Raw genomic sequence first — 17,694 nt, forward strand, 5'->3', positions numbered from 1 at the left:
TTGTCTACCCTCAACGTAGAGTTTGTGGTGGTGGTAGTGGGAAATAAATAAAAATAATAATAATAAGAAGAAGATCAGCATTTCATTCCACCCCAAAGCAGACCCGTACACTATAGGTCTGTTCAATCAGGCGAGATGAATTGCTGTGCAGAGACTTCCAGTCTGCTCCCATTCCTCCCACGTGTTGTTGCTCTATTGCCCTGTAGCCTATTCCCTAAATGAGCCCTAGGAAGACCTATTCATCCCTCTACCCTTTCCTTACATCCCTGGCTCTTGCTGTGTTTTTTTGTCTGGGAAGCAGTCCTATGCTGAAAACACTTTCTGAGTTTCCTGCCTCCACAGCTAATCTCACTAAAGAGATAACTATGGAGACTTTGAATTTTACCCATTCTGTCCTCACATATCTTTTCTTAACTGAGCTTCCACGTAGCTCCTTACATTTTTTGCTGCCTGCCATCATCACAGCAAGTTTCACCCTCTCTTGTCCATGCCGTCATTGCACAAACTCCCACGTGAACCGAAGTGCTGCTGTGTTTGTACAGCAGTCTCACTTGGCTTGCCAAGACTATGAAGCAAACCTCTGACAGAGAGTAAAACCTTAAAGCAGATATTTTGACTCCACATATGGTGCCAAGAGCATAACACAAACTTTTCTTATCAGTCAAACATGTGAAGTCAAAAAACACAGAAACCAATTACTAAATCTGTAGTCTAGACAGGCTCCATCTGGAACTCGTGAAATGTATTAAAAAAGTTTAGAAAAATTATAGTATAAAGTAGTAAGGGAGGCCTTGTTAATGAAGAGAAAGACTAGGTGCTTACGTGGAATGAATCTGCCCAGTTTCAAACTAGCTGCATCAGTCAAGCCCCACGAGACCTGGGCTGCTCGTTGGCTAGTTTCATTGCTAAACTCTTGGAAACTGTGATATTCAGTCCAACACCCAACCACGTATCGTGCTCTCATACTTCATACAGCAGCTCTACCTTTCACAGAAGGCTCTACCTGTCTCTTACGAGCTGTAGGTCTCTGTTCTACACATGAACTCAGTTAGAGAAATGGTGGAAGTAAGGCTGACTCTTCCCCAGGAGCACAAGGCCAGCATCTTTCATTTGTTCTGCGTTGGGTTCCCAGGAACTGCTACCATCCACATTTCTTGAAAAACCCATTTGTTTGTTTGTTTGTTAAAAAAAAAACACACAGGGCAATTGCCTACGTGCACCTCTATTCACAAGTTAGTGTTTCCAAAAAACCACTTTTAAACAAAAGGTTTACATCAATACCACTAAAATAGGGTAGGACGTAGCCTTACGCAAGCACTACCTATGCATCAGTTTCTATAATTATGAACCAACGCAGTCAGATCAGACTTACTCAGGCACCAAGAGGTGTAAGTCAGCAGAAGCAGCTAAAGAGACCTGAGCAATGAGCACTTTTATACGCTGTCACAGAGAACAGGAGACACTTTTACGCAACTGTTTGCTACATCTTACGAAACACGCTGTTTTCCCCAGGTAAGGCCTTCCTTTGTTGCAGTCATTTTGATAACAGCTTATGATTTATTGGTTAGCTTCCAGGCCCACAGAGCATGCTGCGCGCATTTACCCCATCTTGTCTTTTCACCGGAAATCTCAGGAAATTGAGTTTGGTTTGGTTTTCACCTGAAGACTTGCCCTTACGGAGGTAGCTCAGAGATGGGTCATCAGCCCTCTGCTAGTAAGCACTGAACTCCAGTTTATCGTTTGACAGAAAACAAACAACAGCTGGGGACATTCTGGAATTTTTCCCTTTTAAAGGTAGAAAATAGTATTCTGCATGTTTTCTATTACATAGCTACTAATGTCCCACCAACAGCGGTGGGACTGGAGTGTACGGCTTGGTCCTGTTCTTTGGACACATGTCCCCATACACGAAAAAAATCATGCCCTGACTAAGTAGGACTTAGCAGAAACTGAGGCAGTTAATGAACTCTCCTGTGAGCCCCAGGGTCAGGCACAACAACCCAATCACAAATTTAGCTGAAGAGGGTCTCCCGGGCAGGCTTTTACAATACATCATCAGTTCCTGCTGCCAAGAAATCATTCCCTTCCAAAAGCTACCAATAACTGTGAAGATCTTGAATTTCTTTTTTCCAGAGTTTGTGCTGAAGGCCAACAAGAGGAGAGGACGATAGGCATTACCTGCGGGACTAGCGTTTCCTGAGGAACCATTCCTTGAAGTACATGTCCATAACCTCAGCCAGAATAAATTCACAAGCTATGACAAATACTGAGTCTGTGATTCACATAACCATGCTTACATCGTAAACCTCTGAGCTATCTTTGTGTGGCAAATTATTAAAACTAGAGCTAAAAAATGCATGTGATTTTATTCATGTTTGCTGACCATGAAATCAGTGCAATGACCAGAGGAACGTGTGCAGCCAATGGAGATATGACAGCAGACTGCACAGACTAGTGAGTCACATCATTTGTGGGAATAAGAAGTAACCAATAATTACAATGATTAACAGCTGAGGCAATTAAAACAGTTACCAAACCAAATATTATATAGGAGTAAATAAGGACTTCTTTGTTCTTGAGGTTGTTCAACAGTACCTACGACAAGTTCAAAACGCAGCTTCCCACAACCCAGGCTACGGAAAAGCACACTGGCATGACCACCTATATGGTTTCTATAATTGATACTTCTCATTGGCAGTTGTAAATAATGCTGCATCCATGTTGTAGCAAAGGTAGAAAGTCATGAGAGCAGTCTAGAGCTTTCAAGCCCAAGCTGAGATGAGCCTTCATATTCTGTAGATATCTTTGAAATATGACAGATAAAATGCAAAGTGCTAGTTGGCAACATACTGGCATAACTTTTCGTATTACCTGAAACTCTGCTGTCTTATGTTAGTAATTTATATCAGCTGAGTAGCTGATCCCAAAATATTTGCAGCAAAAATTATTGTAAAGACAGAGAAACAGATATCTTCCTTTATCAGATGAAGGCTAAACACACACATAATCATTATATTTAATACATATATAAATAAAGCTAAATAAAATACAAAGAAAAAACACTGCTTCATATAATAGGCCACCTCAGGGGTCTTCTGCTTTCCTCTAAAAAGTTTGTTGCTTCATATACAAAATAGCAAACGACATCAACCAGCAGCCTGCTCTGGCTAAGGAATCCCAAACTTGGCTTTGCAGCTTGAGATTTAAACTTACCTCGTGCCAGGTAATTCCAAAGCATGAAAGATTCCTTATCTTATTTTTTCTGGATTGCTGTTGTTTGTTGTTGTCAAGCCTTATTGACATTCTGGTTTTAGAAATCCCAGTGCTCTGCTCTGATTCTTACACACCTGCTTTGCATATGAAGATTAAATCTTAAAGAGGAAGCTGATATAGTTGCTAGTGCTCTCACCTGTGTCATGGTATAATTTTCTAAATTGGTTTGAAAGCTCTTTTGTCTGAAAGGCGAAAACACATAACATTATATGAGATTATAAGAAAATCTTATCCTTAGTCTTCATTTTTCTGCAGATTTTATTGTAACAATTCCAGGCAGATGTGGAATATTGTGCTTATAAGAGGATAACAAACACCCCAATGCACCAGCACAAACAAGGTGTGAGAATCATGTAAGAGCGCAATCTGAAGGCTATGGCACTGCCTTGGATCCTGGACATCCACATTTTGGCACAGGTTTCCAGCATGGTATAAGAGATGTCAGCTGGGAACCTATTTCCAAAACAGCTCAATCTGTAGGGTTAATATTACTGAGTGCTTTTTCATCGCCTAATTGCAAAACTGAAGATGAAACAGGACTAGCTAAAGGACTAGCTGACCACTGTCTGCTCTTTTATCATCTATCTGTACGATAATATAAACCCCCTGCTTGCTTGTTCTTTCAGCCCTTCAGTAAAACAAAATGAGTCATTGTGAGTGTCTGAAAGTGGAACTTGATTTCGAAACGCTGTGGTTGAAACAGGAGAAAGGAGGACACTGGGGTGGTGAGAGTGGGCAGAGATCCCAGTGGGCAGAGATCTGACTCCAGCAGACGCGCTCAGGGGAGCCTGGAGATCTGTCCATCCATGTGCTTTTCCATGAACGCTTACATTTCACCCACCGAGCAGTTCTGCAGTCTCCCCGCATATTGTCCAGCTGCCCGTGAGGGCACTGGAAGTTTAGGAATCCTCTGGACATGGAGACCCACATTTGGACATGGGTGCATGCTCCAGTTACCATTTGCACCAAGACGTCCTTCAATTTTTTTGCCATTTCCACACTCCTTACTTATCCCCCTTTCAGGAAAACTCACCCCACTCCTACGGGAAGCTGCTGATCAGTGACCCTGGTCTACTCATCTCCCATTTACAGACGGGATACCAATTTCCATCTCCAAGTATTTAATGGCAAAAGGCAGCTCATATTCACTAAGTGAAGCTCTCATTACATGGATTTCATGTCTTATGGAAAGAACTGGCTACATTTTCTAACAAAAGGTGGTGATTAAATAATTATATATACAAATAACTGTCAAGCTGAAAAATACTTCCCCACCACTAAATGCAATTTGCTTGAAGTGCAGGAATAACTATGCTACCACAATCATTCAGTGCATCTTTCATCTTAAAAACAAAACAGAACAAATGCTCCTCCACATGCAAGTGCTGCTCTGCTTGATAAAACCTCAGGGTATGCCAAGGTGCAGCTGCCGCTTGCACGCCTGCGTATAAGTGAGCATCATGTTGAAGGGGGCCAATGTGCAGCTCTGGGGCTGCAACATGCACTCAAGGAAATGGGCATCCCACATTCAGACAAATACAGCCTGGAATAGCGCTTCCGTCCCGTGGCGAAGAGCGGGGAAACGGCCTGGCATTAGCTGGGCCTTCTTAAATGCAGGTATGGTAGAACTGCACAGAGGTTTGTTTGCTGGCTGGTGAGGCAGGATTTGGCGAATCCACCTTTGGATCACTTGGACTGGGGCATCCCAGGTGTTCTGCCTGAGCAAATAATACATCTTCAATACTTTCTCTGCGCTCACGGCATCCGTTGATACTGTCGGAGTGAACTTACAGCTCTGCACTGCCTCATGGCTCACAAAGGTGTGGCCCCAATGTCCAATTTAATAGCCTGTTAATTCCAAAGCTGTAAATTAAATTTTCATCCTGATTCATTATCTAATTCAGCCTGTCAATCTCAGCAATAAAAACTAGCAGGCTGGCAGCCGACTTTCAGTTCCTTCCAGCTTGTTAGGCTGAAAGACTTTTAATCAGGTGGCACAGGACCCTGTTAAACTAGTTTATAGTCAGGCTTGGAGACAGAGGATGCTCTTGCCACAAAAGAAAAAGGGATAGTGGAGCTCTGCTCTCCGCAGGTGACACTGTCTGAATTACAGAGCCAGTTCCTCTGCTGCTGCCAGCGTCTGCATCATGTTGCTCTTTCCGTCCTGAGTCAACAAGACTAAAATTCCAGCTTGGGTAAAAAGCTGCTGTCAAGGTCAGTGCACTCCTTTGTTGCCTCTTGTAGCCCATGTCACAGCTGGAAATGGGATCTAAAGTGAAAGAGCAGAGGTAGAGGAGTGGGAAGCAGAGCAGGGGGCAGCAGGCATGCCGCTGGCCCGGGCATTATGGACAGAAAACACCAAAACAGGCAGTTTCAAAAAAACAGGGGAAATGTGTTAAAAGGCAGGGAAAACAGGAAAGACCAAGAGTGATGGCCAAATTGGCAGAGATGAAGTATTATGAGACGTATTGGCTTTTCTTAGGCTGTTGACCAAAATGTCTTAACATAGGACTTAGGCAGATGGGTAAAGAAGATTGAGGACTGAAGAAAGTGCCATGCTGCATGGACCCTAATGCTATGCCTGTGTATCGGGCAGCAGAGTGCTACGGTGCATGGACTGGGCACCACACACAAATTTCCGCCAAAGGGATCAAACTGGAAATCCCTAAGCTGAAAGACTAATGACGCTTCCCTAAGAAGGCTCGGCAAGGGTCTTGGAGGACAATCTTGCACAGACAGGTTCATTTTCAAGAGGAATAGTTTACTGTTTTCAGGTACATACCTTCAAAAAATAGTAATTTATAAGTCATCTTCGACTGGTGAAAATCAGTTCCTGAAGCGTGTTGCGTAAGTGGGTTACCATTCACATCTGCTGGGACCGCTGGACTGGATGGGGTGGAGGTAGTGAGTCAAGACCGGGTCTTCGGGACCACAGATTCCTGAGAGCTCCACCCTGCAAACAACCTCATTAAACTATTTTTCACAACACTTTTTGCGTGAGCAAGGCAAACAACAGCTTATATCTCTGCCCTGCCTCCCAGCTTATCTGGGGCGTGGCATCAAGACCCAGCTCCAAACCAAATCTTCCAAGATATATTAATTACATCATGTTGGATCTATAAAGTAGGGCATATGCTAACGCCTGCAAGACAAGCAAGCTAATTTACAGGAGTTTGCATCCTATGAAAGGAAAAATTCAAGTTGCTCCAAAGTTGTGGCTTTTGGGGATTTACTCAGCATGCAGAAAACCAGCAGAGTGATGAAGAGGCAAATTTATGAGCCCTTTTCTGCCTAGAAAGAAGCAGCAAGCTAAGCTTGCATTGAGCACTGATTTCCTAGTCGAGGGAACCACCACGTATTTGGGAGACTCGTTTCGGAAAAAAGAGGTTTACTGGGGGTAGGGAGCATGAAGGGACTGCTTGTCTCCGTGGCCGGCAGCCTCCCAGGGAGACGGGAGCCTGACGGGGGTCCAGGCTCATTTGCATGTTTTCATATGATTTTTTCAGTGTTACATGCTTTCCACGTGACATCTTATCAGATCAGCTTTTTCCAAGGAAGAGCTGCTTTGTCAGAAAAGTTGCCCACCCCCTGACTCTCCAGAGCAACAGATAGGCGCAAAGTTTCCCGTGGCCCCTTTTCTCTCTGAAGTCTTTGGAAAAACGACCGCACCTGGCTGTGGCTGCGAGGGCCACTTGCATGCTGACGTGGACACTGCCATCTTCACCACATCTGCCTTGACAAGTGAGGGCAGATCATTAAACAGCAGCTGTCACAACTTACTAATCAGACTACATGGAGTTAACATGCTTAGCCAGTAGGTACCTGCCAATCAGGAGCAGAGGGAAAAGAAAACCAGAAAACCACCATGATAATGCAGAATCTGTTTAATAGGAGGAAAAGGACAGGAGGAGGCTGCTAGAAGCGATAACGCAGGGTGGGTATGGTGTGTGGCTCTGGACACGGAGATGCTATTACACTTTCCCTGGATTACAACCTTTCCTTTACTCCAGTGTGCATTTCACCAAATATTTTTCCCCTTCAAGTAAAATAAAAAGAGAGCTGCAATTTCATTTCTGCTACACTTCTTCCCTGCAATGAAAGTGAAAGCCATGAGCAAATGGCCTGTGTGGATATATATATTTATTTATTTTTATAAAAGGAAAAAGTGGGTTTCCTGGGGCCTGGAAAAGGCCAGTCTCACCAGCTTTAGCAGTAGAAAGGGTTTGTCTTAACTGACTACATTTGTGTTCATCTTGAAGCAACTGCCTTCTTCATTTTTTCTGGCAAAATAATGCAAAAAGAACAAATTGGTAATGAGAACCAGATCCTCAATGCTTCAGACTTTCTGCCAATAAATACTAGAATTGGGGGCATTTTATGAGCCTTAGCACCTGCTTGAGAATGTACTGGAGGAAACAGTTACGAAGCTAAGGTAAAACATAATTTAAGACATAGGTAAGGCTGCTTTAGAGAGGCAGTAGGGACTGGCGAGGCCTTGGGGCTGGACGGGTGGCCCTGGCAGAGCTAGGCTGCCGAGGTCTCGGTTTCTTCGGTATCTGTATTTTCCATTTCTGGTTTCTCCTTCTCTGGAGGACGCTCTTCCTTCTGGCTCCCAGAGGACTGGCAGCGCTTGTAACTCGGCCTGTTGCAAGGATGCATCCAGTGGGACAAATACACGGACGAGGATCTTGGGGGGCACCGAGGCTCGTGCTGTGGGGACACTCTCTCAGCGGATGGCTCTGAGCACGCGACTTCTGCCCCCAGGGACATCTGCGGGGCTGGTGGGCATCCCTCCAGGACCGCAGAGTTTCCCACCACCGTCTCCTGTGGGCACGTGCTGAGGATTGGCCCCGGGAAGGTCACGACGACGGGAGGGGGGTATGTAATGACTCGGGAGCCTCTGCAGGACACAAGGCACGGGTCGTTGCAGCTGGTGGCAAGAGGCTGTGGGCATGATGCATCACACGGATGGCAACGTGGGCCCGCGCACCACTCCCCCGCGAAGGACATCTCGGAGAAATGGTGGCCAGCCTGAAGCACACACAACGGAGACCACAGCGGTGTTTCTCAAAGCATTTGCACCTCGCACCCTTGCCCTTTCCACTGCAAACTCAGATGCCTGCTCCCCTCTGCCTCGTGGGAGATGCCTGAGTGCAGCTCAGCTGTGTTGGTTGTAGAGGCTGTTTGGGAAATTAAGATGCTGCAGCAGCAGCAGCATGAGCCTGTGATTTCAGGAGATGAATTTCACAGTTAAGTCCTGGCTTCTCCCTTGTTATTTCCAGCCCCCTTGCTCCATTTAGCTGTGGTTCCCCTATCCTGAGTCCTTCCCATGCTGCCTCCACCCTCCTGGAAAAGACCCTTGGGCCTCTGGGTTGGACCCTCCTCCAGCCCATCGTCTCAGTGGCATCTCTTGTCGCAGGTCATTTCCACCCCCCCACCACCCAGCGCCTCTTCTCCCTCTTCCAACTGCAGGTCCTGGCTCACCCAGGCACTGAGGACAACGCAGCTGCGGTCTGCGGGTTTGATACAGCCGCCTCCAGCATCACGCGGCCACTGGTCGTCTAAGAACGGGCAGTTGATAGCCCTGCACTAGAGAATGGATAAAAACCTTGCCCGGGATCATCTGGTGCGTCCATGCTACCTCTGAGCTCGCCTAGCTCTCGGTAGGGTAATCCCCTGTAATTGGGTTTCTGTGCCTCTCCCGAGATCGTGCCGGGCGCTGCATCAGCCCAAAGCGACGGGCAGGCTCTGTCCTGACACGCTCACGCAGACGAACCAGACAGCGTTGGCAAAGGCTGGGAGAAAAGATCGTTATCGCAGCTTCGCAAGCTGGGAGCTGCCACGCGGGAGGTGAAAGGACCCGACGGCACAGTGACGGGATGCAAGCTAGGTGCTGACCTCCCACGGAAATCCAGCCTCCAGGTACCTCCTGGAGGTTTGCAGGGACAATCCGGCACAGCCAAGAACTGCAGGGCGATTTTCAGTGTCTAACTTTCTGCCGAGACCCTGAACCCATCTTTCAGGGCATTCATGAGGAACTAATTATAAAACATACTGTGGGATTTACTCGTCAAAGTTAAAAACTGCATGATGTAGATGATTACCTGAAAAGGAGCCACTTCATTTCTGTGGCTAGAGAGAAATACACAGTCAAAGTGTAATCAAGCTCCTTCTAAGGTAGGTGCCTAAATACCTCACATGAAATGCCTATTACGATGGAGAGGTTAAGGGGAGCCCTCTCACCTTTCATGCCCAGTATTTCATTTCGATCACTGCTCAACATCAGATACCTTTATCAGAAAAATCCTTTTTTTTCATTCAGTATGGAAGCAATTGTCCATACAGAGTTTCTTCCTAACAGTGCTGTGATAAAGGCGATTAACACAAAGAGGCTCTAGCCACGAGCACAGAGCTGCAGGAATAACTGACTGAGAAACAGGGGAGACATCACTGTAGTGAAATGGCTGCAAACATGATCATTTGGGGAGGAAAGGATGGACACGAGAAGATTTCAATCCCTTCTTAACCCTTGAAAACTAAATCTTGATAATTTTATGAATAAAAAGCATGTGGGAAGCAAAAATTTAGAACATCTGGCTTGAACATCTCAGATCTTTTCCAATTTTCTTTATGAAAAAATATTATCTAAATTCTGCTTGAATTGAGCTTAAAATGTCTTTAATTTTGCATACCATGTAGATATATACAGTTAATTGATAATAATAAAATTAGTTTTCATTTTTTAATGAGAATGCCAATCCCCATAGATATATTTTTAATGCTGAGGTCCAAGTATGCAGCTAAATAATTTCTGGAAGGCTTCTCTAGAAAGGAACTTGCTAATGTTGTTAGAAACCATAGCATGGCTTAATGTTAAATCCCAGCTCATGTTAAAGCAACATCTTGCTCAATATAATTAGATTGAGGTGAATGGGACTTACCAGCTGTCCAGGAAGAAGTCAAGAGAAATAGCCAGAGGAGCCCCGAATCCTCTGAGTTTTATATACTTTCTTCAACATCCAGGAAGATGAGACAACCTTTGTGCATGAGGTCTTAATTACTTTCCACACAATTTTTCCCACATGTGTAACACTTGTAATCACTATAATTATTTTAACACTGTTTACAGGCATTATTCGATTCTCTGTAGCACATACTGTTACCTTTTGTGGAGTGCCCTTCACATTACATCTTTATGGTCTAAATTCATTGATGGAGTGATTCTTCCAGTTCTCTTTCTGCTAAGGTGTGAACGCACCTCGCTCCAGTTTGTTCAGCCCTGACTTAAATGCTGACAGTGTGAACGGTGGGTCACAGGTGACAATAGATGCATTGCAGATATGCCAGATATATCAGCTGCAAGGTACTGGATTTTAAGTCAGTCCTCCAAACCCTCAGCAGTCTGCCCAGCTCCACGCTCTAGATATCAACCTGCTCGTGAGTGACTGGTACCTGTCTGCAAGCAGGATCAGAAACTGAAGAAAGAAAACTGCTGCGGACAGAGAGGAGGATGTCATCCTGTGGTTATTGATGGCCTGCCCCCAAACCCTCAGACTTCTCCAGATGAGCTCGGAGGCAAGGTCTGCAGGTAGGACCAGCCCATGCAGTGCTCAGTTAAGATGTCTTGAACCAGGCTCCTTAAAACAGCTTCAGGCTGCATACCAATAATCAATAATTGTCACTTCTGGAAATTTTGATTCACAAATTGGATGCTTTAGCCACCAAATTTCTCTCCCTCATCCTTCCTTTGCCAGGACTGAATCCATCAGAAAGCAGGAGATGATGCAAAGTCAGAGAGACTCAACCTGGAAGCTCAGTATATTCATAGGCATCGCTAAATCCACAACATATTATAAGACAACTGAAAGTCAACAGAGTTTTGTGCTGGAGAATAAACGTATTCAAAGAATTTCCTAAAGAGATAACATCTTTCTGTAACATTGCAGACAAAAGAAACCTCTACATCTACAGATCAAAATATCTAATAGGCCCTAAGAAACTTTCTGATATATGGAGCCATATTCCTGCCCAGTACCTGCCCCGTATCTCTGAATTTGGGGGCACCTCACTGATTTCCTGAGGATTCAGCTGGATTCTCAGCAGTTTGAGTTGTGCATCCAACTCAGCTTTAGCAGAAGCCTTGCTCTCAGCCCATTTTGAAATGCCGGTTTTAAGAAATGGCTGTGAACGCAAACAGAAATGAAAATGCAAAACACCTTGAATTATCAGGGCTCTAAACTACATCCTGTTTATGAGAACAACTTGAGACACCTTAATCAAAAAGTGCATATTTTTAAAGGTGCTATTACTCAACCCTGAGGTGTTTGGCTGAGCTAACATGCTGTTAATATTATAATGATAAAATACTTTGCATGCATGAAACAATAATGAATATTTTTGAAATGTTTTGACATTCCATGTTGTGAGGAAATCTCAGCTCCCCAGTCCTAGCCGTCAGGACTTTTCTCCCATTCTTTCACCAGAGACAAGGAAAAATTCACACAAAGTTATCTGAAAAGCCAGACCCACAATTCACGCCTCATGGCAGATGCTAACCCTACTAACCCATGTTACTGGAGAACGCTGCTGCTGATAAAAATCATGTTTCATATCCTTTGCTCGTTGCAGCTTGTATACGAATACTTGTCAGCAGTCTTTGTGACATTCTGAATCAACTTCTGATCATACCCTTTTTCCTTAAAAAGGAGCAAAATGCCCCTAAAAAATGCAAATCCCTGTTTCTGTGCCACTTTACCTGCACAGTGTTCAAACACCCAAACTGGACACACACTTAGACCTCTCAATCTTAATTGCAGGAAGAAAAGAATGCAGGGTTTATGGGGAAAGGCTGTGATTTGCTTCTGATGACACAGCTAATCAATCTGCAGGTAGCAACTCAAAGTTACGACAATCCGAATTTTTAGGTTGTTGTTTAATTTCTAGAAGTTGCAGAGCCTTCGACACAAAAGCGCCTTTGGAAAAGGGAGTTGAAACACAGCCCTACATTTCCTATGCTCCTCAAGAACGTGGGCATTATCGAGCTTCGTCAAACCTTTGTGGCTCTGTCTATGCCAGCACCGCTGTCCTGGGTGCCGCGGTTGCGTGGGAACGTAGAGAAAGCCCGTCCTTTCACTGTGCACCTCCAAAAAGAGCCTAGCTTCACTCAAAACACCCATAGGTGGGTGAAGACAGTGGTAAGTTGTCCCCCGAGTGTCTTCTTCACCAGGGCGAACGTGCCCAGCTCTCCCAGCCGCCTCTGGTACCCCCAGCCCTAACCACCCCGTAGCCTCCCTGGGACTCGCTCCTGCATGTCTGCAGCTCTGCTGCTGAGGTCCAAAGCCGGGCCCGGAGGTGCGGACGTGCCAGCCGGAGGGCAAGGAGCCCTTTCCCTGACCCACTGGCCAGGCTCGAGCTCGCGCAGCCCGGCTTGCGGCTGGCCTTCGCGGCCACGAGGCTGCAGAGCCGGGTCACGTCTCCTTTTGGAACGCCGGGTTCACGCTCACGGAGCTTACGACCCTGCCATGAGCAGATTATAACGAATCTGTTTGGCGAGGGAGAGCGGGTTTGCTGCCAGGGCATCTGGCAGGAGGAGAGAGGGAACAGGACTTTCCCTCGCCAGCAAAAAACTGTAGCAGGAACAACCCGAGTCTGACCAAAGCAGCCAAAGGCATTTAGGCATCTTCAGCCTCTTTTCAAACACCGGCTCTAAGGCAAAGCAGCATTACTGACCCAGGCTGACAAGACAGCGTGAAGCACCGTCCTCATGCAGACAGCCAAAATCAGTCTAAGGCACCATTTAACAGCTGCGTTTTGCGTTATCGTGTCAGCGCAACCCCTTTGCCTTAAGCAAAACCACAGAAACAGAAGTTCAGACTCTTAGAAGGTGGAAAGCCTTCTCCCCAGTCTTTCTTACCTTAGCTCGTACCCGGATCGCGATGCTCCATCTCCCTCTAACGGCTGCACGCCCCAGTGCCGCGCCGTGGAAGAGGGCTCCTGGGAAAGTCTCCGTGAGGGCAAAGTGGAGCCAGGCTGTAAACTGAGCTGGTGTGAGAAGGGGCTTATCTGAGGGGGGGTAGCGGGGAGGCAGCTGGCACCTCGTTATTCAGACCTTTCCCCTCTGTTTCATTTAATCCCCAGGGTCGGCGACTTACCAGAAATTTAAAGGAGTTCTCCCTCCCCACCGAAAGCGAGACCTCTGCTAAGCCAGGAGGGAGATCTTGCTGGTAGCATCAGTCTCTGGTTTCATGGGCAAATCTGTTGCTTTACAAGAAAAGGGAATCCCCAGAAATCCTGCCCGGCCCCTTTGGGGCGCAGTAGAGGAGACACAAGGAGATGCTCCTGCTGGGATTCCCCCCCGCCGGGGCTGGGGTGGCAGAGCAAAGCAGCGGCAGGAGATGGCGAGGTGGCGGGGGGGGGGGGGGTCCCCGGGGACCTGCAGCCCTGCGCGGGGCAGTGCTCGGCCCTGGGAGACCCTCAGCCCGCGCAGCCAGGCGTGCACAGAAACGGGCTTTGGACTTCGCCCCTTACGTATGCGTTAGGAAATCAAAATATTGACCAAGCAAGATAAATATTTCCTGCTGTCTAGGAAAACGTTATATCCCAGGAACAGCTGGAGGGGAAAGTTGGCTCTTGGTCTGGCTGCACGTTTGTAAGCACAGATTAGCGATGCTGACAGCGCTCGCAGCGCAGGCTGTGCCCACGCCAGCTCACGGCCCTGGACAGACCCTCCACAAATCCTCTCCCCCCTCGCCCCAGGCAGCTACCCCCTACCACCCCTTTCCTGATTGGATCCACAGGGGGTTGTCCAGGGACAACAGCACCCAGGAGAGCGGGATGTGCCAGCAGGGCTCTTGCTCTGGTGCAGCAGTGCAGGACGGTGCCGGGCCCTGCTCGGCCGAGCACAGCTGGCCATGCACCGGCGTGGAGCAGCAGGCAGCAGCTCCTCGCCAGAGGCTGCTTCTCCTGACTTCAGCAAAGCCTTCTCCTACATACCTGCCTGCACATCCTTTGCCACATCTCCGGCTAACCTTCGTATTTCAAGATCTGGCCCCACAGCCGGGAAGTCTTTCTAGTCCTAAAAGCATAATCGCTTTCATTCTTTTGCACAAAGTTGTGTTGCAGTGTAACAACAGGGAATAATTTTGCCTGGCAGTTGGCAATAGAAACAGTTTACAAAAACAGAGAATAAATCAGACAGGAGAGAGCAGGAATCCAGCTGCAACCTGAGATTTAATGTGACTGGCCCAGCTGGAGAATATATTTGACCCAGTAACAGTAAAAACCTCTCACAGGTGCAGACACTATAGCAGTGCTGTATCCATTTAAAGTTCAAGGTCTTATCACCTGCTCTGAGTTGTTTAACTTCTCACTAAGGTATTTTCTATTGCAGAAATAACTGTAGTCATAAAAGGAAGGCAATCACCCTACAAATGTAACATTGAGAAAATAAGGGAAAAGTGCAGCCAAAGCTCCTTCGAGGGCTGGGAACAGGAACAGAGGGGAAGAAATAACCTCAGACCCCAATTACGCAGCTTGCTGTTTTTGTGGCTGCTCCTCGGGCTCCTTCAACAGAGACATTTTGCAGCACAGCAGCTCTTCTTGGCATGGCTTGACCCTTTCCCTCTGCCGGCACGATGCCGGGACACGTGCTGGGAGGCGCACGGGTGGACGCACCGGGACTTGGTGGGATGCTGGGGCACCGAGCACCTCTGCTTGGCCCCACCCGGCAGCAGCGGGCACCCCTTCACCCCCTGCCCCGGCGGGCACTCGGCGGCGGGGGGCTGCGGCGGGCCTGCAGCAACGCACTCCTGCGTGGGGTAGCCCTTGGTGCAGCGCGGCGGGGGGAAGCCCCCCCCGCGCTCCTGCAGCACGCACTCTTGCAGCACGCACTCCTGCAGCACGCACTGCTGCGGCGGGCACTCAGTGCCCCCCTGCAGCGGCTGCGAGTACCCCCCGGGCATCGCCCGCGGCAGGCAGCACTTGGAGCCCCGCGGCGCCGCGCACTCGTCCTTGCACGAGGACGAGTACCTGATCCCACACGGTGGGAACCGGAGCTTGCCCGGCTCCGGGCACTTGGTGGCACACGGCGGCAGGCTCTTGGCCACGCGCTTTTTCTCGGGGCAGCTGGCGTGGCAGGGCTGGAGGCTCCGCTCGGCGCCCGGCTGCCCGCTGGGCTTGGCGCAGGGCAGAAGGCAGGTGGTCTCGCAGGCCTCCGGGCCCGGCATGACGCTCTGCGGCGGGGCCCCGCTCTGCTGCGGGCGCAGCGGCGTGAAGGGCTGCAGGTAGCTGGGCCACCTGGGCGCGGGGCCCTTGGTGACGCTCAGCGGGTGGCACGTGGTGCTGCGCACGTCAGCCTGGGGCACGCACACCCGGAGGCTTTCGGTGGCGTAGCTGGAGCCCGGCAGGCAGAGGTGCTGGAACCGCTCCCCGTAGTAGTGCATGGTCACGCGAGGTGCTCACGCCTGGAAAAAAGCAGGAGAAAGGTGGAGAGTTCACACGTGCATTGGCCGTTTCTCTGCCATAGGGGAGCCGACGTTCCCTGCCGGCCTCACCGTGGGGGAGCCCGCAGCTCGGCTCTGCCGGAGGCCCGCGCTGACTCAGACGCTGCAATTACCCAAGCGGCAAGGGCAGGAGCGCCTGCACCCAGCTCGGGGCCCCACGCCCTCCGAAGAGCCCAGAAACCGTCAGGGATCCCAGGCACGTCGCCCAAAGACCGGGCGAGCCCTCAAAGCGTTGTGCAAAGGAGAAGCAACATCCTGACCCTGCGCCCCGATTGCTGCGGGCCTCCTGCATCCCCGCCGGGGCAGGCTTTCCAGCTGACGTCCTGCAACTCCTCAGCACACAAGATGAAAGACAACCCAAAATTAAAGGTGTGTCCGGGCCATAACACCCAGGTGTGGCTGCCATCCACGCAGGCGAGCCCAGGCTGCGGTTAAATCAGCCAGCTCAGGGCAGCAGGGAGCCCAGCACGTACTGCCCGTCCTCACGCTCCCCTCGGCATGGGCAGGCTGGACCCGCGCGGTTCTGGGGCTCGGAGGTAGCAGCGTAACGCCAGCTTCCCCGCCTCTGCGGGCACCACGCTCCCACCTCTACATCGTCACGAGGGCAAGCTTGAGGAAAGGCAAGAACGGAAAACGTGAGAGGGTTTTCTAAGCACTGTGTAAAACCGGAGCGGTAAGAAAGTCCAGGACCCGGCGTCTTGGGGGAAGGGACCCGGCAGCACCGTCCCACCTGGGATCAAGGCAAACCCTCTCGGTTGCCTTGGCCCTGTGAGCAATAGGAGAAACCACCCAGCTGCATTCCCCTCTCTGGAAAACACTGATTTCGGTGGTATTTGCTGAGTTTTTCACAGGATTATTTTGAGGTGAATACATGTTGGGAACACTGATATGCTAAAGGCATCCTGCTCCAATTTCTTTTTTCGCTTTTTCCTCATTTCAACAGTGTTTGGAGAGCAAGGCATCTAATTAAATGCCCGTAAAGAAACTGCATTTCCTGAACACCCCTAGCTCTGCCTAGAGTTAGGGCGAGATGCTTTACCTTCCAGAACCTATTACTGTATGACTATTAACAATACAACGCTGTGTTACTAGCATTAATAAAAAACTCATAATCACTGTCATTATAATAATTATTGACTAATAAAAATAACCAGCCTGAAAACAATGATAGCAATAGCTACTACTCCACATACAACATTAAAGTATCTGGGGGCTCTCATCAAGGTCAGAGCCTGCTAAAGCAGGGGGGCTGCTTGCTTCCAGGGGGTTGTCTGCATCTCAGACTTATTTTTATCATTATTAACCAAACAGAAATTTTGACTTGTTCAGACTCAGCTGGGGAGTCTGGCTGCTAACTCGCGCGTTGATACTGAAGCCCGTCAGCTCCTCGCCGTCATCCACGTAGTTGCTCTGTTCAAATCCCCCAAAATGGTGGCAAACTTCTCCATGCCGCTTCCACTAAAGCCTTTGCCTTTTTGTGCGCGGTCTCACATCTGACTGCCGACAGCATCGAGCCCCGTGGGTAGTCCGTAGCCTCTTTTGGGCTATTTCTAAGGAAGCGCAGAGGAGCCCACAGATCCCCCTCCCGTGAGCTCACGGTCCATCCAAAGCGCTTTCCTGGTGGTCTTCAGCACGGATGAGGTGCTCCAGCTCTCACAGCCGCGGTGCCGGAGGCAGCAGCGCCCAAGGACGGGTCTCCTCCAGCCACAGACCAGCCTTCCACCTGGGAACAAATCGGCCTTTCTGGAGCGCTGCTAAAAGCCAGACTTACCCACTTCATCAGTGAGAAGGACCGGAGAGAAGTGCCTGGGAGAGCCCGGCGATGGCAGGGCTTTTATACAGTGAATAAGTGCCCCAGGGGAGCAAGGCGGCGTGGCCGCGTTTAATTGCCTGCCAGCCCTGGCCGAGCCACGTGCCGCTC

The 17,694-nt window shown here is 48.8% G+C and overlaps 1 protein-coding gene and 1 long non-coding RNA gene across 2 annotated transcripts in view; one reads left to right on the top strand and one right to left on the bottom strand.

Annotated features, from left to right (window-relative positions):
* The first annotated feature begins 1,225 nt into the window (after window positions 1-1,225).
* On the top strand, window positions 1,226-2,356 carry LOC135323929 (uncharacterized). The gene is made up of 2 exons (XR_010385417.1): window positions 1,226-1,512; window positions 2,134-2,356. It is a non-coding gene; the product is annotated as an uncharacterized LOC135323929 (long non-coding RNA).
* Window positions 2,357-14,517: 12,161 nt separating this feature from the next.
* The window catches only part of LOC112994442 (keratin-associated protein 10-4-like), a 45,351-nt gene continuing 42,174 nt past the window's right edge, over window positions 14,518-17,694 (bottom strand). Inside the window, exon 4 of the mRNA XM_026118781.2 lies at window positions 14,518-15,727. Coding sequence (XP_025974566.2) covers window positions 14,838-15,727 — 890 coding nt within the window. The 3' untranslated portion in view covers window positions 14,518-14,837. The remainder of the gene's footprint in view (window positions 15,728-17,694) is intronic.

This window comes from Dromaius novaehollandiae, chromosome 29 (assembly GCF_036370855.1).
Source record: "Dromaius novaehollandiae isolate bDroNov1 chromosome 29, bDroNov1.hap1, whole genome shotgun sequence".
NCBI lineage: Eukaryota > Metazoa > Chordata > Aves > Casuariiformes > Dromaiidae > Dromaius > Dromaius novaehollandiae.